This window comes from Lissotriton helveticus, chromosome 5_1 (assembly GCF_964261635.1).
Source record: "Lissotriton helveticus chromosome 5_1, aLisHel1.1, whole genome shotgun sequence".
Taxonomy (NCBI): domain Eukaryota; kingdom Metazoa; phylum Chordata; class Amphibia; order Caudata; family Salamandridae; genus Lissotriton; species Lissotriton helveticus.
The window spans coordinates 118099485-118125714 of NC_136065.1; the positions used below are offsets into that span (position 1 = coordinate 118099485).

The 26230-nt window shown below is 44.4% G+C and overlaps 1 protein-coding gene across 2 annotated transcripts; it reads left to right on the forward strand.

The window, feature by feature from the left end:
- The first annotated feature begins 464 nt into the window (after nt 1–464).
- LOC144753002 (uncharacterized) lies at nt 465–26230 on the forward strand. Of its 2 annotated transcripts, none has more exons than XM_078640810.1 (2): nt 465–603; nt 5566–6898. In XM_078640810.1, the coding sequence occupies exons 1-2, from the start codon at nt 548–550 to the stop codon at nt 6896–6898; spliced, it is 1389 nt and encodes a 462-aa protein (XP_078496936.1). In that variant the 5' UTR covers nt 465–547. The 2 variants fall into 2 exon arrangements, with proteins under 2 accessions (XP_078496936.1, XP_078496937.1); XM_078640811.1 differs by lacking the exon at nt 5566–6898 and adding an exon at nt 24717–26230 and having other exon boundaries at nt 487–603.

Genomic DNA, 26230 nt, shown 5'->3' on the forward strand with positions numbered 1-26230 from the left:
ATACCGGCTTCTCTCATCAGCATCTTGTGTGAGTAAGCCTTCCCTGACACCTATAGGACCTGTTTGGAATCCGTCGTAGGGCTTATTGAGTACCAGGTAGTCATCAAAAAGGGCCTTCAATTGGGTCTTCTTCTCCTGTGACTTGAGTTTTTACATGTCTGTCACCATCTGTGGGATTTGGGCAAAGTCAGATGCAAGTACCGGGTAAGAGCAATACGAACCTGGTCAGAGACTGCCCTTACGCCAATGGTGCATGTTCGTGTTATAGATATAGCCATGGTGTTAGTCAGAAGAAGTTCAACCGAGACTCTGAAACATAGGCGGGAGAGAGGCATGTATATTTCCCAGTCCGTAGGATGTAGCAGACACCATATATCATATGAGGAGTGGTCGTCCATCAGATCTTGAAGCACAGTCCGGTCACCATCACATCTCATATTTGGTCTTCTCATTTTGTCCAGGAAAGGATACATAATTAAGTTCCAAACACCGCCAATGACCAGTTTATGGGAGCAGTCTATGAAGTTTTTGCAGCCAAGAGGAGCAGATGAGGACTGGGAGGTGGTGCAATCTGCCTGTTCAAGTTCCAGAGGGAGTGAAAAGGTGAGGCCCAGGAGTTCTGTGAGAAATGTCTGGAGGAATGTTGGGACATCGTGAGTGTTTTCAAACTCAGCGACTCCAAAAATGCAGGAATTTTTCCTACGGCAGTGGTCTTCAAGGTCCATCAATTGCTTCTGTGTGTTCAAAGTTCCACACTCCATGTCATGGTTTCTGTCACTCACTTTTCAAGGCCATCGATTTTATGAACCGTTTGCGCTTGGGGCCATTTAGGGTCCGTGAATTGGGTGGATATGCCTTGGGTCCTACAGAGATTGGGGTGCACAGAAGGGGGTGGGACAAAGGCAGAATACCACATGGACACACTCGTGAGGCGTTTTACTGGTAAGAGACACCTGACAGCATCAGCACCTCTCTAGCCTGCCCGATCCAAGATGGCAGTGCCCCTGAATAACACTCCCTGCACGGGAGGCGGACTGCCAGATATGGCCCTATGGCAGCACCAGCCCCTCCTGGGTTACCAGTAGTGGTCCATCAAGAGGGTAAGACAGGATCTTGTATATGTTGTAGTACCGTCTGAAGGGTCGTTGAAGCTGGTGTCAGCGAGGACACAGTGCTGTGCAGGCTGGCGAGAGCCTACACGTGTCACTGGCAGAGCAGCACACTCCTTGAACACTCCTCACTGTTATCTTGCCACACAGGGCAACAGTCTGGGGACAGATCAGGGTCTTCTGGACAGAGGGGTACCCTGGGCAGGGATGGAAAACCCCCTTGGGTCATGGAAATAGGCCATAGAGAGCCCCAGGCTTGGGTGTTTCACAAGGAAGTCACAATCTTCGTTCATATTGGAGCTCTGCCACCTTTCAAAATGTTCTTAGTACATTTTCAATAAATACATCTCACTCCTGTAACTTGTTGTGACTTGCGCTGTTTCTCTCCACATCATTGTCTCTTGAGTCATTTTCTTTCTGTACAAGAAGCACCTCATCAATCTCATCATCCATAGAATCAAGAATTCATCGGTATGGCAGCAATACTCAACTGTACCTAAAGCTCTACAAAAAAGGCCTTATCAGAAAACTCCTATCACTGAAAAATGGATTTCAAGTTCCTTACTGAAGGTGTACCCTACCAAATCAATCCTCCCTGCAAATGACCACAAAGAAGTCAACGTCCAAGAGTGACTCAAACACATGTATCTGGACAGATTCTCCCCTTGGCTTAGCCCCAAAGCAAAATGCCTGACTTTCATTATTGACTCTGACCCATTCTTCAAAACTCACATTGCATAGCAAAAACAATCGGCATGGGACCAACTCTGTCCTGTGCACAAACTCCAAACACAACTTCATCTTTTCCAGTATGGATGTGGCAATACCCTCTGCACAGGAGTCCCAGATTTGACTCTAAGATTACTGAAAATGATCCTCTTAATAATGTGTGGAATGACATGGGAACACACAAGCCTACCATGAGTGCTCACCCTTAAAGGTCACTTCATGTCTAGTACACATACAGAGAAGTAAAACATTTCCCCCTCTGTTCCATACAAAGTAGGAACATTGAATATTGAACAGATCTTCGGTGTTGTGGGCCAGAATACCTGTTGACAGAGCGTTTCATCATACTGATATTTGTTTTTATTGAATTACTTAGACTATAATGCCAGAAAACTATCTTCAAAAGACATACAACCAGACATTACATACAAACAATTATCAGTAATATAATCAAATAAATTGTTTTAAATACAGCAACATACGGTATGTTGATAAAATGGTTCAAAGGAATTTTAAAAATCGCTTAAAAAACACTTGCGTATTGGCAGTGGTTTGTGACTGTGTTGTTGTTGGCTGACATTTATCATGCGAAACCCACTCCCCCCCCAGTGGCGTAATGAAACATGAGGGGAACTCCCCTGTAAAAAGTACACAGAGGGGGCCCCCCACACTGTGGACCCAGTCAGGAGCTCTCACGCCAAGGGCCCGCTGCCTATGCCAGTGCCGGATGGGGCCCCCTGGAACTCCCAGGGTCCCCACACCATGGGGGCTGCCACCTTATTGACAGCATCTTTCAGCCTGTTAGTAAGAGACTCAGGGGCATATTATCAAGGACCGGTGTAAAAATTATTGCTGATAAAACGGCAATAATGGGCTTGATAATATGCCCTTGTTAATTCCCATAGAAGTCCATGTTCTGATGTTAACATAGGCTTCTATGGGAATTAACAAGGGCGTATTATCAAGCCCATTATCGCCGTTTTATCGGCAGTTTCCTGTTGATAAAACGGCGATAATTTTAACACCGGTCCTTGATAATATGCCCCTCAATTTCCTGATCAAACTCATCAGGCTGCGTCCACCTAGGCGGGTTTTCTCTCAAAGTATCCCCTAGGCTGCCTGCCTCAATTTTGCTCCACCTTCGTACTACCCTCCATACCGTGGGTGGTGCGTCGGCCGCCTAGCCAAAGGGACCAAGAATCTGATCAGATAGTGGTCCGACCAGCTGCAGGGTCTGATGTCTGTCAGACTGGCCGGTGGCTGAGGGGTCCAAATGATACCACTCATTTGTCATTTGGCAATTGATGGTGGTGGTGTAACACACCCTTAATGTGGCTCAGAAAGACAAGAAGAGAGAAGGAGAGATTTATTCAGCTTCCGAAGGTGCAATCTTGTCATTGAAGGAGAATGAATCACTCGTGTCAACAATCCAGAGTCTCAAGCAGATTGTTTTGGAGATCCTCAACCACACATTCGCAGTAGGATGGATAGTATTATCATTGAGGCATTATCTCTTGAAGGTTTGTTCTCCAAATGATTAACCATCCTTAACCAGGAGGGAGACTGTCTGGGAAGTAGCAGTCATTAAAAGTGATTTAAAAATATCTCTTATCCTGTGAGAGGGAGGAGTTCATTAGTCAGGAAAGGGACACAACTAAAAGAAATGGGGGTGCCTCCTCAGGTTCAGGATCCTTGGATGGCATCGGAGAGGACTCCTCTATGAACAAAGGAGAATTCTGAAGTTTTGGGCTCTTCATGACTGTGAATCGGCCTGCGTGCACCAAGACTCTGCCGTCTGTGGTGTCCGCCAAATTGAAACTCTAGTGAACTGACTCTGAGCGCTACTGTGACCACCAGTGACAACTTGAAACATGAGATCTGCACTTTCCTCTACAGCTTTCACAGCCTGTGTAACCTCTAACTGAAGCTCCACCAACAACCGTCTGCAACCCTTGACTGGATCTCCATGTAACCGTTACAACCATCTGTGATGCCAGGCCTGCTTTTCGCGTTGCAGCAGTAGTCATCTGCAACACTCTCCCTGCACCACAAGGCATCCTCCACTACGAACTGGGCTCTTTGCATTGGACTTTGAGATGGTAACGTTTTCAGTGGGACTAACCTATTCCCTGTATCTGGCTCGCTCGCCATCATGGTCAGCCTGAACTTATGATTGTCCCTTGGTCTAGCACCTCCAAATGACCATGAGCGACCCTTTGTGCTTTTAGATGATAAACTTACCTAAAACATTAAAACTGAACCGGTTCTACTGATTGGATTTTTGTCATTCTGGTAACATTTTATTTATTGAAGCCTCAACAGCGCTGGCGCTGTCTGCTAGACCCTGTGCATCTCTTCAGTGGGCTTTTGTCACACACACCAATTGCCATAAGTTTTTTCTTGTACCATTCCGACATGATGACTATCTATTGGTCCATTCCTGTGAGTTGTCCCTCCTTTGGGTGCTTGTACCAGCTAAGGCGATTTCACAAAGTGATTGCTTTTGATGGCCATCAGCAGCTTCCTCCTGCACTGAGAAGTTCTGCGGGGATGTATGACGTTACAACGCATGCTTTTACCACGCATGCTGTTACAACGCAAGTATTACAACACAAACCTTTACAACGCATTACACTTGGGGGTGCTGGATAGTGAATAGTTTAATTTACTATTCCAACTCCAGTCCCCGTGGACACTAGGGAAGGTGTTGGATAGTAAATTAAAACTATTCCCCATCCTAGAGCGCCCCCCCCCCAGTGTAATGCGTTGTAAAGGTTTTCGTTGCAATACTTGCGTTGTAACAGCACTGCGTGGTAAAAGTTTCGTTGTAAAGGATGTTTCCCGGTCTGCGGCAATACTCCAGAGCCCACAAAGTACATACATCAGATCATCCTGCAGCGCTGTAGACTCGATCTGAAAAGGATACAGGGGGTCAAATTCAGGGCATTGTGTTCGCTGTCCTGCCTCTGCATGATACAAAAATCAAGGACCTTATCCCAGAATCTCCTTTCCACCATGATGTAATCAATTAGGGAGGATTGGCCTGCTCTGTTAAAAGTGTGCTGACTTGGCTGGTCGGATGCAGTTCTTCCATTACATGCCCTGAGTGAAAGAGCTAGGGTATGTGAGTTGAGCTGCATTACCAGTGGTGACCATACTTTGGTAGGGGTAGTCAGGGGGTCGGGTATAGACCAGTGAAGGTGTTCTTCAGCAGAAACTGAATGATTCAGGTTGATGAGGGGTTCGAAATGGCAATTAAAATCACCCCCTACAATCAACCATATCTCTGGGTCCAGGTTTAGGAATAAAGTGTCCCAGGTGGTCGATTGTGACTGATTCTTGGCTGTTAATATATTTCTACTTATGCTTTTAGTAAAGTTGTACTTATTTGTGCAATTGTTTGGTTTAATTTATTCTGCAATAAAAGTTGCTTGAAATAAAGCCCCTAAAAAACAGTGCCCGATAACCATTATCCCAAGGCAAATGGGGTGCATTGGTTTTAACCTGTCTGGTTTTTTTGCCTAGGATTGTCATGTTGGTTCAAACCTGTGCTTGGCAGAGATACTAATTAATTACCGAGTTGTGTTTACATAATGCTTGCATCATCATCCACAATACAGTGATTAGAAGCGATAAATCAAGAATGAATTAGTTTACCTGTTTTACCTTTCATTGAACAATACTTTTAATTGTGCTATTAAACCATATACCTTTATTTTGATTCCAGGTACATGGAGGCTGCTGCACAAAAAATACGCTATTTGGAAATGGCTTTGTTAAGAAAATGGCGGGTGTGCTTTTTACTGGCAGCCATATTTCAAACTTCTGTGATACACTATGCGCTAGAAAACCTTTCCATTTTTCCAAAAAACACAGTACAAGAACATACCAATCAAGGTATTACACCCCTGAGTGACAACCGAACCTTCATAATCGGAGCTTATTACGATAAACGAGAAAATTACTCTGCACGGGTGGTCGCCATTGTTCATCGGCAGGAAGTGAAAGAACTCTACTGTTGGTCCGACTGCAGTAACACTAAGGGCTATATGGCTGTAAAGAAGGCGGTTATCGATTTTCTTGCCCATGATTTTGGGTTCCCCTATGTCATAGCACATCTCCTTTGCCCACAAGTCAGCCACTGCAACCCAAAATATGTGTCAATTCACTGGTCCAACAAAGGAGACATTGCCAAGCTCCCTGTATTTGAGATAAGAAACCGCGGGCCAAATACAATAACTTCAAACTTCACGGTCTGTATTTCCACTATGTTTGGAAATTCGACCAATGTTTTACAAATCATTCAAGCCATAGAGATGTACAAACTGCTTGGTGCCCAGAAAGTGATGATCTATAAACATAGCTGCAGCTTGCTGGTAGAGAGAGTCTTACAGCATTACATCTCAGAAGGTACTGTAGAGGTGATACCTTGGCCAATTGACTTGTATCTTGATGTCTCTACAAACTGGCATTTTTCAATGGATCCTTACCCAAGAGATTTGGGCTATTATGGACAATTGGCAACCCTTAATGACTGCGTCTACAGAAATATGTACAGCAGCAAGTATGTGGTAATCAATGACTTGGATGAAATTATTATCCCCAAAAAGCACCCCAATTGGGCAGATATGATGGATTATCTCAATAAGCAATATCCAAATACTGGTATATTTTTATTTGAAAACCACATCTTCCCCAACAATGTGGTAGACCCAACTTTGAATGTATCAGCATGGAGTGCAATACCTGGAGTTAACCTCTTGCAGCATGTTTACAGGGAGCCCAGGACCCCTGATAGCGAGAAAATGATCGTCAACCCCAGGGAAGTGATACAGATTTCGGTTCACACTGTTTTAAAAGCCTACGGAGGTTGGCGGAGGGTCCCTGGAGAAGTTGCAATTCTCCATCACTGCAGAGAAGCCAAGCAACCAAAGTTACCAAAAGAATCCTTAATTAGGGACACAACACTCCGGAGGTACAGTATGCCCCTAATCAGAAGGACTGAAGAGCTGAAAAACGATCATTCCCTGTTTGGAAACTTTCTACCACAAGCACCTTGACAGTGGTCCACCAACAGCAGTAACTCCAGCTCAAACAACTGCTCATCAACCTGTACAGTGGGTCTCTCGAAAGGAGGAGAAAACTTTGTTTAAGGCATGCAAACATCCTTGTGTACGGATAAAGTGGCGGCACAAACAGGAAATGAAAAACAATGTAGTGACAAACGAATATACAAACCAATTTTTCATAGATTTACACACATTATGCACCTTTCAGGTGTGACCTGTGATGATAAACAAAATAGCAAGACTTGTTTGATTCTCCAGGGTCTGAATTTAAAAACTATTTAGGAAACCCATTAGATATATTATACCTGGTACTTCTCACTGAGTTAACTTTAATCATGAGGATCGCATTGCTAAACTTCCCCTTTCCTGGTATGATATGCTATCAGAAAATTGTAAACTCGGACAACGATGTGTATATATAATGATATTACCAAATGTCAGCCTTTAATGGAATGCAAGCGGGGAACAACCTTTACAACGAAGGTTTTACAACGCGGTACTGTTACCACGCAACTTTTACAACGCAAGTCGTTACAACGACTTGCGCTGGGGGGCGCTCCAGGATAGTAAATAGTTTAATTTACTATCCAACTCCTTCCCTACTATCCACGGAGAATGGAGTTGGAATAGTAAATTTAAATATTTACTATCCTGCGCCCCCCAACGCAAGTCGTTGTAACGACTTGCGTTGTAAAAGTTACGTAGTAACGGCACGCGTTGTAAAAGTACGCGTTGTAACGTCGTACATCCATGCAAGCAGCTCACGCTTCGATTGTAATGCCAATTTCAGGCATATTTTCAGGACAAACTCCTCATTAATGTGATAATTTGTCTATGAATGGGGACAGTGTCCTGACTTCAGCTAGTAAACGAACACAAGGGATACTCAAAGTGCCAGTCAGGAACCAAGACTATTTAACTATCAAGCATCATTGGTTCACTGTGGACCTATTTACTAGAACAATATTAAATACGGTGGATAATAATAATCCTGTATTTTGTAAAGCGCACAGCTACCCGTAGGTTTCCCGGCGCTGGGGGCCGTCAGGAAGATTAAGCAAGCTATTGCCCAGGGTCACATGGTGCTGGGCAGATCCCTGTCGCCGGTGATCGAACCGTGATCCCCAGCGCCTGGCGTCAGTCGCCCTGTCCGCTGCGCCACACCTCTTCCACTCGCCCTGGCCGCTGCTCCACACCTCTGCCTGACTTATCAACAAATTAGATAATCAAAGATAGAAAACTTGTTTCTTGCCCACGTAGATTGAATCTACTGCCATCAGCACTTGAAAACTAGCATTTGCAATGCCATAGGTTTTGCATTTACGCCAGTTTGAGCTATTGACATTGCAAATAATGCATTTTATTTTGGTTCTCGTTTTTTAAAACCTAAATAAAAGGCATTGTGAATAACAATGCCAATAGCTTAAACTCCCGTAAATGCGAGATCTATTGAATTGCAAATGCTTTTTTCCACAGCGCAAACCTGTTACCTGTTACCAAGAGCATTAGGGCACTTTACAACAGAACTAGGCTGTTACACGTTTGTAATTCCCAAAAACACTCACCAGCAGGTTTAAAAATCTGCTAATATCCTTACCCAGAAAACAAAGAAAAGTTTATTCAATGGAGTACTTCGAGTCCGGACAAAGCGGCCTGATGGTTGATGGCATGGGAAAATGATAATTGGCCAGCTACCACAAGCAAAGGCAGGGCTTTAGAGGACAGCACTGAAGAGTACACGAACACTGACACAGAGAAGAATATTAGGAAAATTGTGCCCTGGCCAGCCTAACCCCCTTTTTCCATTGTTTTGGTATCTTCCATCTCTTTTGCCATACAGCCACGGCGTGCATTAGGCACTGCTGAATTTAAAGGGCCAGCAGGAAAACAGCGGTCTTGTTACTTAGAGATTGCAGAGTACAGCACAGACAGTCATTAGAAAACACTGATTATTAGTAGGTCTCCTAGCTATAATTCTAGTAGTGTCTGGTTTTCCAGGGGCTGACTGCTGCCGGCCTGTAACATAGCGTTTAACATAGCTCTTTGCTCCCCCTTTAGCAAGGCTGTCTCCCTATTATTGTACTTGCATTTAAATAGCGCTTACTGTGGTGAACAACCATTACAAGGCAACTATTACAACGACATACCATTACCACGCAACTATTACAACGCAAGTCATTACAACGGCTTGCGCTGGGGGGCGCTCTAGGATAGGGAATAGTTTAATTTACTATCCAACACCTTCCCTACTATCCACGGGGACTGGAGTTGGAATAGTAAATTAAACTACTCACTATCCAGCACCCCCCAACGCAAGTCGCTGTAACGACTTGCGTTGTAAAACTTGCGGGGTAAAGGCATGCATTGTGAAAGCATGCGTTGTAATGACATACATCCCTTACTACACTCACGTGTGCTCCAAGCACGAGATGGCCTGCTGGCTGCACTGAGGGGATCCAGCTACACTAGCTTAAAGTGAGAGTGCTCCAAGCACACGATGGTGGTGGGGGAGGGGTTGGATTCACTAGCATACCCTGATTGTGCTCCAAGCACAAAATCATAGGCTGGCTGCACTGACCGGGGTTTGCAGTCGCACAGGCTTACAACCAGACACAGTGTGGAATTGTTGTTTTAGATGAATGTGCACAAGCATACAATATGGCTCTTTGTATGTGATGACATGCTTATGGTATTATTACTATTTAAAATGTTAGGAGTTGTCCTGATAAAGTCGGCACACCAGTTGAGTCAGTTGGTTCTCCGATGCCTTGGCTATGCTGGCCGTAGGCTCCTTCTGTTTACCACTTTTGATATCTACAACTGGAGCATCCAATCATAACTGTGGGATCACTTACTACATTTGGCGACAGGAACTGTACCCACTTCAGGAGCCTACAGCAACATTTCTGCGATTTTAGAAGTATCTTGCAAACCTTGGTGCAGCGTGCTTCCTGCATTAAATGACATGCCCGGAGGCATCGGCACTCATAACAAAGGGGACACTGCCGTAGTTGGAGTGAGCATCGTGAAAATAGAATCGGAGGAAAGTGGCAGGTGAAAAAGCGAAGGGCGGGCACAACAATTACAAACAAGCATTTGCAATGCAATAGGTCTCGCATTAGGAACGTTGGAGCTATTGGTATTGCAAATTACACATTTTTTATTTATGTTTTGTTTTCGAAAATAGCGAAATGAATAGCTTTGTCATTTACAATGCCAATAGTTATAACTTTCGCAAATGTGACACCTAAAGCATATGTAATGCAATATGTGTTGTATTAACGTGACTTACATGTATTAATATTACAAATAACAATGGCTTTTAATTTTTTTCCAATAATTAATACTTAAATATAAGTTATTGTAATTTATAATGGCAATAGCTTAAACTTTTGTAAATAACTTTTGTGAAGATTATGTTCAGTGTATTTTATTGTGACGAAAATCCAAGAACAGAAGTGAAATATTAACATCTTTTTGTTACATTTGTAATATAGCTTGAAACATTGAGAGAACATATTTTAACCAGTTGTTGTTGAATGGTTGCACAGATTGATGCTGTGGTGGCGCTGAGTGATGTTGTGATGGCGAATGAGTGATGCTGTGGCGTTCAGTGATGCCGTGGTAGCGCATAGTGATGTTGTGGTGCCCGAGTGATGCAGTGGTGGTGCGGAGTGATGCTGTATGCTATGTTTTGTTTTGCTCTCCTATGTTTTGTTTTGTTATGCTATGCTTTGCTATCCTATGCTGTGATTTGTTATGCTATGCTATGCTGTGTTTTGTTATGCTATGCTGTGTTTTGTTATGCTATGCTGTGTTTTGTTATGCTATACTATGTTTTGCCATGATTTGTTATGCTATGATATGTTTTGTTGTGCTATGCTATGTTTTGTTGTGTTTTATTATGCTATGCTTTGTTTTGCTATGCTATGTTTTGTTGTGTTTGGTATGCTGTTTTGCTATGCTATTATGTTTTGTTTTGCTATCCTATGTTTTGTTAAGCTATGCTATGTTTTGTTGTGTTTTGCTAGTTTTGTTATGCTATGTGTTATGTTATGCTATGTTTTGTTTTGCTATCCTATGTTTTGTTTTGTAATGCTGTGTTGCTATCCTATGCTTTGATTTGTTATGCTATGCTATGCTGTGTTTTGTTATGCTATGCTGTGTTTTGTTATGCTATGCTATGTTTTGTTATGCTATACTATGTTTTGTTATGCTATGCTTTGTTTTGTTATGCTATGCTATGTTTAGTTTTGCTATCCTATGCTTTGTTTTGTTATGCTATGTTTTGCTATCCTATGCTTTGATTTGTTATGCTATGCCATTGGGTGCTAGGTCTCACGGAAACTAGAACAAGGAAAACAAGCATTGGCGAAAGCAAAATGAAATAAAAAAAACCACCCAAAAACGCGAGTGGTGACGTGAGTGGTGTGCACACGCGTCACCGCAAGTGCTCCTTTGCTGGCGATCTGCTTGTTATAACGCACATGTGCGCGCGCTCTTGTGTGTGCTCTAGCAAGCAGATCGCCAGCAAAGTAGCATTTCCAGAGCACCTACTAGATGTCTCTGCCGAGAGCAGCGCATGCGCTGGATCAGGCCGAAACCTAAAAATGACAGAACATTCCTTTTCTTTTCCCCTGCGTTGGTGCACAATTGGCTGCCATTCGCCAACGCAGGCACCCATGTGCCATGGTGCAGTGGTGTCTGTGTTGGGTACTTAAGCTGCCGGTGAATATGGAGGACCTGGGCTAACGTCATTTGGACCGTTTTTTCTGCTTGAAAGTCTGTGGATTCTGAAATTCATTTGTGATATGCGAACCCAGGCCTCCACCTACTTGGATTTACTTTTTGGAATCTATTGACTGTCGTATATTAATTATTTGAATCAAGATCCGGATACTTGAGCCCTAACGAAGTTCCATTCGAAACGTAACGCGTTGGCTGATGTCCCTATTTTTTTATACTGAAAATATAATAAAGGATATATTTTGGAATACATTTGAAGCTCATTGACTTCATCCTGGTGCACCTGCCTTGAATTGAATTGAATTGAATTGAAAGAGGATTTATAATGCGCAAGAACAATAACCCGCAGGTATCAAGGCGCCTAGCAAAAGATAAAAGAATGATCAGGAAAGAACATAAGGACCTAAACATATGCTTGGCGGAAGAAAAAGGTTTTTAAGGCAGTACGGAAGTTCTGTAGGGACGGGAGAGATCTCAGATCCAGAGGAAGTTCGTTCCACCACTTAGGAGCAAGGGTGGAAAAGGCTCTGCCACCCCATTTGGCTCTTCGTACACGGGGGGCTGCCAGAAGCAGTTTTCCAGAGGAGCGCAGGTTCCTTCGGGGGACATAGTGGGAAATGATGGATCCTATTCCAGTGTCGCTCTTTTTGGCGATGGCTCTATAGGTCATACAAAGGACCTTAAACCGGATACGATATTCTACCGGCAGCCAGTGCAGCGTTTTCCTGGCTGCAGTGGCCGAAGAGCGTCTAGGGATATCCAGGACAAATCTGGCTATGGCGTTTTGTACTACCTGTAAGCGCTGCAGCTGTCCTTTATTAAGTCCAGCATACAGCGCGTTAGAATAGTCCAGACGCGAGCCAATAAGAGCAACAGCTATTTGTTTTCTTGCCTGGAGGGAAAGATATTTCCTGACCCTTCGTAGGGTGTGAATCAGGCCCCAACAGGTGGAAATGGTTCTGCTCACCTGGTTGCCTAAGTCAAGGGCAGGATCTATTAGCATCCCGAGATTTTTTGCAGAAGATGAACTCATTATGAACTCATTTATCTGGTTTCCAGTGGAGTGAAAGTACAGCGAACTCCGGATGTGTTTGCACAGACATTTTACTAATCTGTTGACTTAGGAACTGAGGAGCAGAACTGTGGTCAGCCGCATTTTGCTTTGTTTACTGTGTTGTAGAAGTGATTGTTTTTGTACAGGAGGGACACCATCCAGCACAAAAACAATCACAAGAGGTGTTTTGCACATTCTATGCGGAATGCAGCACACATAAAAACAAGAAAAAATAAAGGTATTTCTCCTCGTTGGGCCTCTGTTACGCCTACCCTGAGGGGGGCGTAGGAATCTGACGCATTCCCAGCTTAACAAAACCTTGTAAATCTGGGTAAGCGCCAGGTTCCCTGGATGTTGCGTGGAAATACCCACAACAACACCCATGGTACACCCCTTTCACGCAAAGTAATGCATGAATGGGAGCCATATTTACAAGGCCCGGAAAAGCCATGCAGGGTGGCTTTACATTGGCTTGTAAAATATAGGCAGGCACACTGCACCCCTGGTGTGCCTGCTAAAAAAGTGACGCATCGGTGGCGTAATTGCCGTGCAAATAAGCCCCCAAGACTACAATTCCCAGAAGGCACTGTGGTGTTAAATGAAGTACCAGGATTGGAAACCATTTCCTTGCAGTTATTCTGCTGCCACTCTACCAAGGATGGAAACATGGTGATATGGAATCAGATCTAAACACTAGGGGTGGGTGAAATATTCCTTTCTGCCTGTGGAATTGGCAGAGTTCTGGCAAAATTCCACCAACCGCCACGTGGCGGAATTATTTCTCATGCATCGCTTCGGAACGTTAAGTTTGCGACCATGAGTGAGATTTGGCGTCCGCTACCATGATTTCTGGTTGCTAGGAGGACATCAGGTGAGATTTTTCTAACATGGGTGGTCACGACCATTCACAGATAGAAGGCTGCCACTTGAGTAGCGGAATTCTACGAGTTCCGCCCACCCACTACTAAACACTGAAAAGAACAGACTGTGCCCCATTCTTAAAGTTCGATGGAAAAATTCCTCTCTTACGCAAAGTTGGAAATACTTTTACCAGAGCTTTCAATTGCTGCATATCTGATCTGCCTCTTCAGGCCGGTGGAGCCAATAAAAACTAACGGCTGAATGGAGCACATATTGCAGTATCAGTGGGGCGCAACACTCTTCCCAGCACTCTTTCTGCCCTCTATTGATGTTAGCAAACATCTGTACAGTAGTGTATTGCGAAATAGTAGGATTGGAAACCATTTCCTTGCATTCATTCTGTTGCCACTCTTACCAAGGAGCCGTATTGCGATTAGTATGGCTCCGAAGCCTTCTCACTGGAAATGGTGTGGTGTCACTGCCATAGCTACCAACTATGTAACTGGGAAACAGAGGAGAGTTTCTGCATCGGCTCAATATCCTGTGATTCTTGGCAAATCACTTAATCTCCTCATGCCTAAAAAAGTTAATGTGACCTGGTGTCATTTAATTGGTGCTCTTGTAAAGCTCTTCAATAGGTTTGGGAAAAGTTCATGCTCTATAAAACTGTTAAAAAATACATTACATGATTCCTTCGTTGGCCTGTGTTCCATTCCAGTTGAATACGTCAGATTCACCATGTTTACGTGGCCCTGCATTGCTTGCTAAATGTGGAGTAATGCAATACAGAGCAAGCAGCTGCCTTGCGTTACTCTGCCTTGGGAAGGTGTTACATAGGTGAGCGTGGGTGCTCCTGCACGTCCACCCATGGAGTTTGGCACACTCCAAGATTTACCATGACTGGTAAGCCTGGGTATGTGCCAAAATGCTATGCCTTCCCACGGGAGATGCAACTCCTCGTTGTTTCTTCTTTCTAAGTGTGCTGCATTCTGAAAAAAAGTCTCAATGACAGTGCCAGACGGGGTACCGAAACAGGCCCTGGGAAACTGCTCGGCTGCCCGTAGCTGTTTGCGAGGGCCAGTTTCGGCCGATTTTGTTACAGGGGGCCAATATTGCTTACCCTCTGTAACAAAAATCAGCCCCCAGGGGCCCAAAACTGGCTCTCACCCTGGCGGCCCACAGGGGAAATGCCTGGTGCCCGCTATGGCCAGTCCGGCCCTGCTCAAAGAATTGTTTTTGTGCAAGAAGGTGTCTCTTTCTGCAATAAAAACAATCCAGCCTGCAACTCATGCACTCTCTTGCAGTGCAGTGCCTGGTTTGCTGTTAGGCAGCAGATTGTGTGCCAGTGCAGGGAGAGAGCAGGAATGCACCATTTATCTATACTAATATAATAAAGAGAGAGCCCAAACCTTCAGGCGGGTAATCTCAGGAGCCACAGCACCAATCACAACACCCAATACAGCGTTGGAAAGGGCAGTTGCAGCAGAAGGACATAGGCTATGCAGATGCCCACCATATACATTTAAAAGGTAAAAGAACCGTGCCAGCAAAGTAGTCCCTTGTGGGCGTGTCTGCGTTGTGCTGTGGGCGTGTGTTGGGGGCGTGACAAACGCTGGTGGCGTGTGGTACGTTCCGCCCTTCATGCCATGTCTCATATCGTGTGCTGGGGGCGTGGGCGGGGCGCGGGATTACGGAAAAAAAAGCGAGCGCTGTGCCAAATATTTCATTGTTTTTTCTTTCCAGGTTCTGTACATTCCAGCTCCGGGTGTCCACCCTGCTCCCTTTAAATACCCCTGCACCACATAATCATAACCCACCCTTACTCCTTAAAATACCCCAACACCCTTAAACACTAAGCCATCTTCACCCTATAAATATACACTGTACCCCAAAACCCAAACCTATCCCTAAACCCTATAAATACCCCTGTCCCCCAAAACCCAAACCTAGCCCTGAACCCTAAAAATACCCCTGTACCCCAAAACCCAAACCTACCCCTAAACCCTAAAATACCCCTGTACCCCAAAACCCAAACCTACCCCTGAACCCTAAAAATACCCCTGTACCCCAAAACCCAAACCTAGCCCTGAACCATAAAAATAACCCTGTACCCCAAAACCCAAACCTACCCCTGAACCCTAAAAATACCCCCATACCCCAAAACCAAACCTAGCCCTGAACCATAAAAATAACACTGTACCCCAAAACCCAAACCTACCCACTGAACACTAAAAATACCCCTATACCCCAAACCTAGCCCTGAACCCTAAAAATACCCCTGTACCCCAAAACCCATACCTATCCCTAAACCCTATAACTACCCCTGTACCCCATAACCCAAAACTATATCTGAACCCTTAAAATACCCAAACACCCCAAAACATATACCTCAGTACCCTAAAACATATACCCATACTTACCTTATCCAAACATTAAAAAAAATATGCTTTTACCATTCATACATTTACAACTAATTTCGTTGTAAATGTATGCGTGGTAAAAGCATATAAAATGTAATGCCATGCGTTATAATGGCATTGCGGTGTCATGGTACTTTCGTAATGAAAGTATGCGGAGTGATGGTATGCGGAAAGAAAGGTGCGGAATAATGGGTGTTTACCCTCCCCGGTAAGTACATTGGTGGCACGGCGGCCCACATCTCAAGCAACATACTCATATTTTTTTACCACCGATTTGAAAAATGCACAGGTCTCTCTCTTTGATGGCCAGCACTGACATACACTTTTAGACACAGCTCCCACCACAAGTTCTAGAATTGCGAACTTTAGAGCTGGGGAGCTACGTTCGAATCTCGGCATCAGCTCAACATCCTGTGATTCCAGGCAAATCGCGTTGTCTCCCCGTGCCTACCACAAATGAATGTGTTCTTCTGTAATGTAAATTGTGCTCATGCCATGTTGTCGAGTTCGCGCTATATAATATTGCAAGGAAAAATAAAGTAGGGAAACTCGAGTTCACACACTACTGAACGCGCACGCTTAAGTGCATCAACAGTGCACTGTGAATCGGAGCATTTCACAGGCCTGTCACAGATAAGAAATGCTATCAAAACGAAAATCCTACAAAACAATATACTACTGGCCGGCAGCAATTCATATCCAGACAACGTCGGGACGGGCTGCTAGTTAGTAAATATTGCGCATTCCTGTCCTCTCCCTTTCATGCAGCGCAGCAAGTTTGCTTGCTGCATTACGCTGCGTGAAAGATTGTTAAATCTGCCCAATGGTGTCTTGGGTGCCATCAAGTTTCTTCATTATATTGGTACTTTGAATGTACAATTATTTCCCATAGCTCTTTAGTTGTCACGTTGTTAACACCTGAGCACCTTTGCACAGTACTTCATATTAATAATGTGATGACATTTTTAATACGTTTTTTCGTAAATACCTTTGTATGGCTTTGTTATAAATAACTTTACATTGCATGTCTTTTGTAAGACATATGTAAAATTAATGATTTGTAAATCAGTGAGCATATAACATATAGAGCTATCAGCCACTGTTGCATAAGTTCATCACCCAGGCTCTTGGCCGTTCATAGGGTAGCTCCTTTTTTCGTCACCCTGTTCTCCTGAATATCGTGGGAAACCAGTACCATCTATTCACAAGTTTGTCCTCACAGTAAAATGGTATTAAAAGTTTATGATTTATCTGACAGTTAGAAGCACTGTGCTGGAGGATTTTCTGAAGGATGAGAACAAAACATGTTTGTCTCTGCCAGTGGGCTAGGCAAATAGGTGATGTCTAATCGCGTGCGGACATACAGCCCATTCCTTCGCGGTTCTGCTTCACCACATCACGGGGTTGGACCTCTTGGCCACCGACCAGGCTGTGATAGCTCCACCTGCCCCTCATACTGTCCCTTGTCTTGATAAAGACCCGCCGCGACCACCAACTGGGGCGCTCTAGGGTCGAAACGTCGACGCTTAACCACTGGTCAAGATAACTCCAGGAGCTTGTACAATTACCCCTTGTCTCCTTGGAGCATTAACTCAACACTCTGGCCATCTTAATTCCCCATGTATAAATTGTATATGTGTGTCACTGGATTTAATGCACTGATCACTTTGTTCACCAACAGTCACGTTCATCACATGTTTTCGTAATGGTTCTACCATTTATTGAAACCTGTGGCATCACAGAATGTAGTAATTCTTGTGTATTGCGATTGTTTTTTACTAATATAAAGACTTTATTTCGAGTTGCTTGTTTTCAGAGAGGTTCTTTCAATGTATATTGAGCTGATCTAGCCTTCCTTTAAAGTAATTTCTCACTACCCAACAGAACCACTTTGTATTTAACCACGCTTACCCAGGTTCTGAGGGACACAGGGTCACCCCTTTTATGTAAGCCATGAAGGAGAGATGCCAGGGGATTTCAAAAGGAGACCTTTAGAAATTTCTCCTCCACTTCAAAATCACAACTGTGTATAAACATTTGACGTCAAACCGCAACTCTCTAGTACACTTCTGAACCTGTGGATACTCTACCAGAAAGAATGCATGTTGTGCTGTTGAATGGACAACCACTCTGCTGAATTGCTGCAATGAAGGACTGCTGCCCTGCTGGGCAGACCTACTACTTGCTTCCCTCTTGTCTGAATGAGAAGGACTGGATCTGCACCCAGGACTCCAATGTGACTCCAAGGACTAGTTGATTGGGCTCCAGAGTAGAGCCTCAGGCTCCAACAACCTTGAACAAGCACTTGAACTCTGCCATCTTTGAGTATACCCTGCCAACTCTACCCTGCCACCCCAGTCCAGGACCCTTGGAAGTCAGCCTAAGGTGCTCTGCCAGCCTCTGTGGATCTAGCAGAACCAAATCTTCTCCTCTGCTGTGCAGCACAACCCCGAGCAGAACTGATGTATTGCTGCTACTGCATGTTTTTGAACCACCACAAAGACCCGCATCACGCCTCGTCGCCTCAGTGGAGCCACCACTGTGGGATGCATTCCCAATGCAGACCCTCACATACCTTCTCACAGCACCCTCAATGACGACACCAGATTCTGTATCGTAGCCTCGCATCCCTTGGAACTGAGGCATCGCCCTGACTGCACGCCGCATCCTCGATGCAGAAATTTGCATCACAAGTCCTTATCGACGGGATCCTCAAAGATGATTTTGGACCTGCACCACAGCCTGGCCGCATCTCAGAACTGATGCATCACTTCAGCTGCGAAACGTTTCTTCGACGTGGATCTTTGGAATGCCCCTTAATCCAGGAATTAAGGTATTTTGTTGAGTGGGCCTAAATGGGTCCCTGTAGCCGGCTTGCACTCCATTACGGTCTGCCTGAGCTTGTGACTTTGAACTGGTCCAGCACGACCAGATAGCCACAATTGGCGCTTTGTAGTTTTAGGTGTTATTTTTCCTAAAATCCTTAAAATTGAATTTATCTGGTTCTACTGCCTTGGCTTTTGTCATTTAGGTCCTGTTTTGCTTATTAAAAATGACTCTGTTTTTCTAAGTCTTTTGTGGGATCCTTTTGTGATGTGTTTTCTCTGTGTTACTGTTTTAAGTGTTGCCCAAATACTTTACATATTGCCTCTAAGTGACTGCTCTGTGCCAAGCTACCTGAGGACGAGCACAGGCTAATTTAGGGTTTGCTTGTGATTTAATCTTGAAAAGAATTGTGATTGCTGCTTCAGAGGGTTTTACTCCCCTCAACCAGTAACCCAATTTCTTACTCCCGTATTCAAAGTTGTAACGGTCTCTGCAACTTTCTCCTCTGAGACGTCTAAGTTCAATTCCTCCCCATCATTCGGGAGGAGAGTAGAGATACGGAGGCCCGCCATGAATGCATGTTTTCGCTTGGTATCCACGGGACTTTCCCTGGTATAGAGCAATGAGTAGAAGATAGAAAATGTTCACGTAATATCCAACAAATGAGTCTAGGATCATCAATGAGCTCCCCCCTGCTTTAGTTGCATTGTCAGTAGTCTCACGCCCTTTTCACTGTGTTCATAGGAGGTCTGCCTGATGCTGGAGGGTGTCTTTTCCACTTCCAGTGTATTAACTTCATTGAGTTCAAGTTTCTTTGCCAAGTGCATCCTCAGACGTTTAGGGTTAGGATGTCTAGAAATCCTCCTGGAGGGACTTCACTTTAGTTTCCAACACCTTTATCCTCATGGCAGCCATGACCTGTGCAATACCGGCTTCTCTCATCAGCATCTTGTGTGAGTAAGCCTTCCCTGCCACCTATAGGACCTGTTTGGAATCCATCGTAGGGCTTATTGAGTACCAGGTAGTTATCAAAAAGGGCCTTCAATTGGGTCTTCTTCTCCTGTGACTTGAGATTTTACATGTCTGTCACCATGTGTGGGATTTGGGCAAAGTCAGATGCAAGTACCGGGTAAGAGCGATAAGAACCTGGTCAGAGACTGCCCTTACGCCAATAGTGCATGTTCGTGTTATAGATATAGCCATGGTGTTAGTCAGAAGAAGTTCAACCGAGACTCTGAAACATAGGCGGGAGAGAGGCATGTATATTTCCCAGTCCGTAGTATGTAGCAGAGACCAAATATCATATGAGGAGTGGTCGTCCATCAGATCTTGAAGCACAGTCCGGTCACCAACACATCTCACATTTGGTCTTCTCAATTTGTCCAGGAAAGGATACAGAATTAAGTTCCAAACACCGCCAATGACCAGTTTATGGGAGCTGAACTCCATTAGCAGTCTATGAAGTTTTTGCAGCCAAGACGAGCAGATGAGGACTGGGAGGTGGTGCAATCTGCCTGTTTAAGTTCAAGAGGGAGTGAAAAGGTGAGGCCCAGGAGTTCTGTGAGAAATGTCTGGAGGAATGTTGGGACATCGTGAGTGTTTTCAAACTCAGCGACTCCAAAAATGCAGGAATTATTCCTGCGGCAGTTGTCTTCAAGGTCCATCAATTGCTTCTGTGTGTTCAAAGTTCCACTGTCATGGTTTCTGTCACTGACATTTCAAGGCCATCGATTTTATGAACTGTTTGCGCTTGGGGCCATTTAGGGTCCGTGAATTGGGTTGATATGCCTTGGGTCCTACAGAGATTCAGGTGCACAGAAGGGGTGGAGCAGAGGCAGAATACCACATGGACACACTTGTGAGGCGGTTTACTGGTAAGAGACACCTGACAGCATCAGCACCTCTCTAGCCTGCCCGATCTAAGATGGCAGTGCCCCTAAATACCACCCACGGCCCGGGAGGCGGACTGCCGGATATGGCCCTATGGCAGAACCAGCACCTCCTGGGTTACCAGTAGTGGTCCATCAAGAGGGTAAGACAGGATCTTGTATATGTCGTAGTACCAGCTGAAGGGTCGTTGAAGCTGGTGTCAGCGAGGACACAGTGCTGTGCAGGCTGGCGAGAGCCTACACGTGTCACTGGCAGAGCAGCACGCTCCTTGAACACTCCTCACTGTTATCCTGCCACACAGGGCAACAGTCTGTGGACAGATCAGGGTCTTTCCAGACAGAGGGGTACCCTGGGAAGGGAAGGAAAACCCCCTTGGGTCATGGAAATAGGCGATAGAGAGCCCCAGGCTTGGGTGTTTCACAAGGAAGTCACCATCTTCGTTCATATTGGAGCTCTGCCACCTTTCAAATTTTTCTTAGTACATTTTCAATAAATACATCTCACTCCTGTAACTTGTTGTGACTTGCGCTGTTTCTCTCCACATCATTGTCTCTTGAGTCATTTTCTTTCTGTACAAGAAGCACCTCACAAATCTCATCATCCATAGAATCAATAATTCATCAGTATGGCAGTAATACTCAACTGTACCTAAAGGTCTACAAAAAAGGCCTTATCAGAAAACGCCTATCACTGAATAATGGATTTCAAGTTCCTTACTGAAGGTGTACCCTACCAAACTGAATCAATCCTCCCTGCAAATGACCACAAAGAAGTCAACGTCCAAGAGTGACTCAAACACATGTATCTGGACAGATTCCCACCAAGCACCAAAGCAAAATGCCTCACCTTCATTATTGACTCTGACCCATTCTTCAAAACTCACATTGCATAGAAAAAACAATCGGCATGGGACCAACTCTGTCCTGTGCACAACCACCAAACACAACTTCATCTTTTCCAGTTTGGATGTGGCAATACCCTCTGCACAGGAGTCCCAGATTTGACTCAAGAATGATCCTCTCAATAATGTGTGGATTGACAAGGGAACACATAAGCCTACCATGAGTGCTCACCCTTAAAGGTCACTTCATGTCTAGTACACGTACAAAGAAGTAAAACATATGCCACTCTGTTCCATACGGAGTAGGAACATTGAATATTGAAGAGATCTTGTGTGTGTTTTGGGCCAGAATACCTGCTGACAGAGCATTTCATCACAATGATGTTTATTTGTATTTAATTACTTAGACTATAATGCCAGAAAACAATCTTCAAAGTACGTACAATCAGCCATTACATACAAACAATTATCCGCAATATAATCTATTTAAATGATTTACATACAGCGACATACAGTGTGTTGATAAAATGGGTCAAAGGAATTTTAAAAAAATCACTTCTAAAACACTTGTATATTGGCATTAGTGTGTGACTGTGTTGGGGACTCCCCTGTAAAATGTACATGGAGGCCCCCCCCCACGCTATGGACCCAGTCAGGAGCTCTCACGCCAGGTACCCGCTGCCTATGCCAGTGCTAGAGGGGCCCCCTGGAGCTCCTGGTCCCCACACCATGGGGCTGCCACCTTATTGATGGCATCTTTCAGCCTCTTAGTAAGAGATTCAATGTCCTGTTCAAGCTCATCAGTCTGTGTCCTCCTAGGCAGGTTTCCTCTCAAAGCATCCCCTAGGCTGCCTGCCTCAATTTTGCTCCACCTTCATACTATCCTCCATTCTGGGGTGGTTGCGTGGGCCGCCTAGCCAAAGGGACCAAGACTCTGAACAGATAGTGGTCTGACCAGCTGCTGGGCCTGATGTCTGTCAGACTGGCCGGTGGCTGAGTGGTCCAAATGATACCACTCATTTGTCATTTGGCAATTTGTGGCACACGAATGATGGTGGTGTAAGGCACCCTTAATGTGGCTCAAAAAGACAAGAAGGAGAGAGGAGAGATTTATTCAGCTTCCAAATGTGCAATCTTGTCTTTGAAGGGGAATGAATCACTTGTGTCAACAATCCAGAGTCTCAAGCAGATTGTTTTGGAGACCCTCAACCACACATTCGCAGTAGGATGGATAGTATTATCATTGAGGCATTATCTCTTGAGGGTTTGTTCTCCAAATGATTAATCATCCTCAACCAGGAGGGAGACTGTCTGGGAAGTAGCAGTCATTAAAAGTGATTTCAAAATATCTCTTATCCTGTGAGAGGGAGGAGTTCATTAGTCAGGAAAGGGACACGACTAAAAGAAATGGGGGTGCCTCCTCAGGTTCAGGACCCTTGGATGGCATTGGAGTGCACTCCTCTATGAACAAAGAAGAATTCTGAAGTTTTGGGCTCTTCATGACTGTGAATCGGCCTGCGTGCACCAAGACTCTGCCGCCTGTGGTGTCCGCCAAATTGAAACTCTAGTGAACTGACTCTGAGCGCTATAGTGACCACCAGTGACAACTTGCAACATGAGATCTGCACTTTCCTCTACAGCTTTGACAGCCTGTAACACCTCTAACTGAAGCTCCACCAACAACCGTCTGCAACCCTTGACTGGATCTCCATGTAACCGTTACAACCATCTGTGATGCCAGGCCTGCTTTTCGCGTTGCAGCAGTAGTCACCTGCAACACTCTCCCTGCACCACAAGGCATCCTCCACTACGAACTGGGCTCTTTGCATTGGACTTTGAGATGGTAACGTTTTCAGTGGGACTAACCTAGTCCCTGTATCTGGCTCGCTCGCCATCATGGTCAACCTGACCTTATGATTGTCCCTTGGTCTAGCACCTCCAAATGACCATGAGTGGCCCTTTGTGCGTTTAGATGCTAAACGTACCTAAAACATTAAAACTGAACTGGTTCTACTGATTGGATTTTTGTCATTCTGGTAACATTTTATTTATTGAAGCCTCAACAGCGCTGGTGCTGTCTGCTAGACCCTGTGTATCTCTTCTGTGGGCTTTTGGCACACACACCAACTGCCATAGGTTTTTTCTTGTACCATTCCGACATGATGACTTTCTATTGGTCCATTCCTCTGAGTTGTCCCTCCTTTGGGTGCTTGTACCAGCTGAGGCGATTTCACAAAGTGATTGCTTTTGATGGCCATCAGCAGCTTCCTCCTGCAATGACAAGTTCTGCGGCAATACTCCAGAGCCCACAAAGTACATACATCAGATCATCCTGCAGCGCTGTAGATTTGACCCAAAAAGGATAAAGGGGGTCAAATTCAGGGCATTGTGTTCGCTGTCCTGCCTCTGCATGATACAAAAATCAAGGACCTTATTCCAGAATCTCGTTTCCACCATGATGTAATCAATTAGGGAGGATTGGCCTGCTCTGTTAAAAGTGTGCTGACTTGGCTGGTCGGATGCAGTTCTTCCATTACATGCCCTGAGTGAAAGAGCTAGGGTATGTGAGTTGAGCTGCATTACCAGTGGTGACCATACTTTGGTAGGGGTAGTCAGAGGATCAGGTATAGACCAGTAAAGGTCTTCTTCAGCAGAAACTGAATGATTCAGGTTGATGAGGGGTTCGAAATGGCAATTAAAATCACCCCCTACAATCAACCATATCTCTGGGTCCAGGTTTAGGAATAAAATGTCCCAGGTGGTCGATTGTGACTGATTCTTGGCTGTTAATATATTTCTACTTATGCTTTTAATAAAGTTGTACTTATTTGTGCAATTGTTTGGTTTAATTTATTCTGCCATTAAAGTTGCTTGAAATAAAGCCCCTAAAAAACAGTGCCCGATAACAATTATCCCAAGGCAGGTTGATGGGGTGCATTGGTTTTAACCTGTCTGTTTTTTTTGCCAAAGATTGTCATGTTGGTTCAAACCTGTGCTTGGCAGAGATACTAATTATTTACTGAGTTGTGTTTACATAATGCTTGCATCATCATCCACAATACAGTGATTAGAAGCGGTAAATCAAGAATGAATTAATTTACCTGTTTTACCTTTCATTGAACAATACTTTTAACTGTGCTATTAAACCATATACCTTTATTTTGATTCCAGGTACATGGAGGCTGCTGCACAAAAAAATACGCTATTTGGAAATGTCTTTGTTAAGAAAATGGCGGGTGTGCTGTTTACTGGCAGCCATATTTCAAACTTCTGTGATACACTATGTGCTAGAAAACCTTTCCATTGTTCCAAAAAACACAGTACAAGAACATACCAATCAAAGTATTACACCCCTGAGTGACAACCGAACCTTCATAATCGGAGCTTATTACGATAAACGAGAAAATTACTCTGCACGGGTGGTCGCCATTGTTCATCGGCAGGAAGTGAAAGAACTCTACTGTTGGTCCAACTGCAGTAACATTAAGGGCTATATGGCTGTAAAGAAGGCGGTTATCGATTTTCTTGCCCATGATTTTGGATTCCCCTATGTCATAGCACATCTGCTTTGCCCACAAGTCATCCACTGCAACCCAAAATATGTGTCAATTCACTGGTCCAACAAAGGAGACATTGCCAAGCTCCCTGTATTTGAGATAAGAAACCGCGGGCCAAATACAATAACTTCAAACTTCACGGTCTGTATTTCCACTATGTTTGGAAATTCGACCAATGTTTTACAAATCATTCAAGCCATAGAGATGTACAAACTGCTTGGTGCCCAGAGAGTGATGATCTATAAACATAGCTGCAGCTTGCTGGTAGAGAGAGTCTTACAGAATTACATCTCTGAAGGTACTGTTGAGGTGATACCTTGGCCAATTGACTTGTATCTTGATGTCTCTACAAACTGGCATTTGTCAATGGATCCTTACCCAAGAGATTTGGGCTATTATGGACAATTGGCAACCCTTAATGACTGCGTCTACAGAAATATGTACAGCAGCAAGTATGTGGTAATCAATGATTTGGATGAAATTATTATCCCTAAAAAGCACCCCAATTGGGCAGATATGATGGATTATCTCAATAACCAATATCCAAATACTGGTATATTTTTATTTGAAAACCACATCTTCCCCAACAATGTGGTAGACCCAGCTTTGAATGTATCAGCATGGAGTGCAATACCTGGAGTTAACCTCTTGCAGCATGTTTACAGGGAGCCCAGGACCCCTGATAGCGAGAAAATGATCGTCAACCCCAGGGAAGTGATACAGATTTCGGTTCACACTCTTTTAAAAGCCTACGGAGGTTGGCGGAGGGTCCCTGGAGAAGTTGCAATTCTCCATCACTGCAGAGAAGCCAAGCAACCAAAGTTACCAAAAGAATCCTTAATTAGGGACACAACACTCTGGAGGTACAGTATGCCCCTAATCAGAAGGATTGAAGAGCTGAAAAACGATCATTCCCTGTTTGGAAACTTTCTACCACAAGCACCTTGACAGTGGTCCACCAACACCAGTAACTCCAGCTCAAACAACTGCTCATCAACCTGTACAGTGGGTCTCTCGAAAGGAGGAGAAAACTTTGTTTAAGGCATGCAAACATCCTTGTGTACGGATAAAGTGGCGGCACAAACAGGAAATGAAAAACAATGTAGTGACAAACGAATATACAAACCA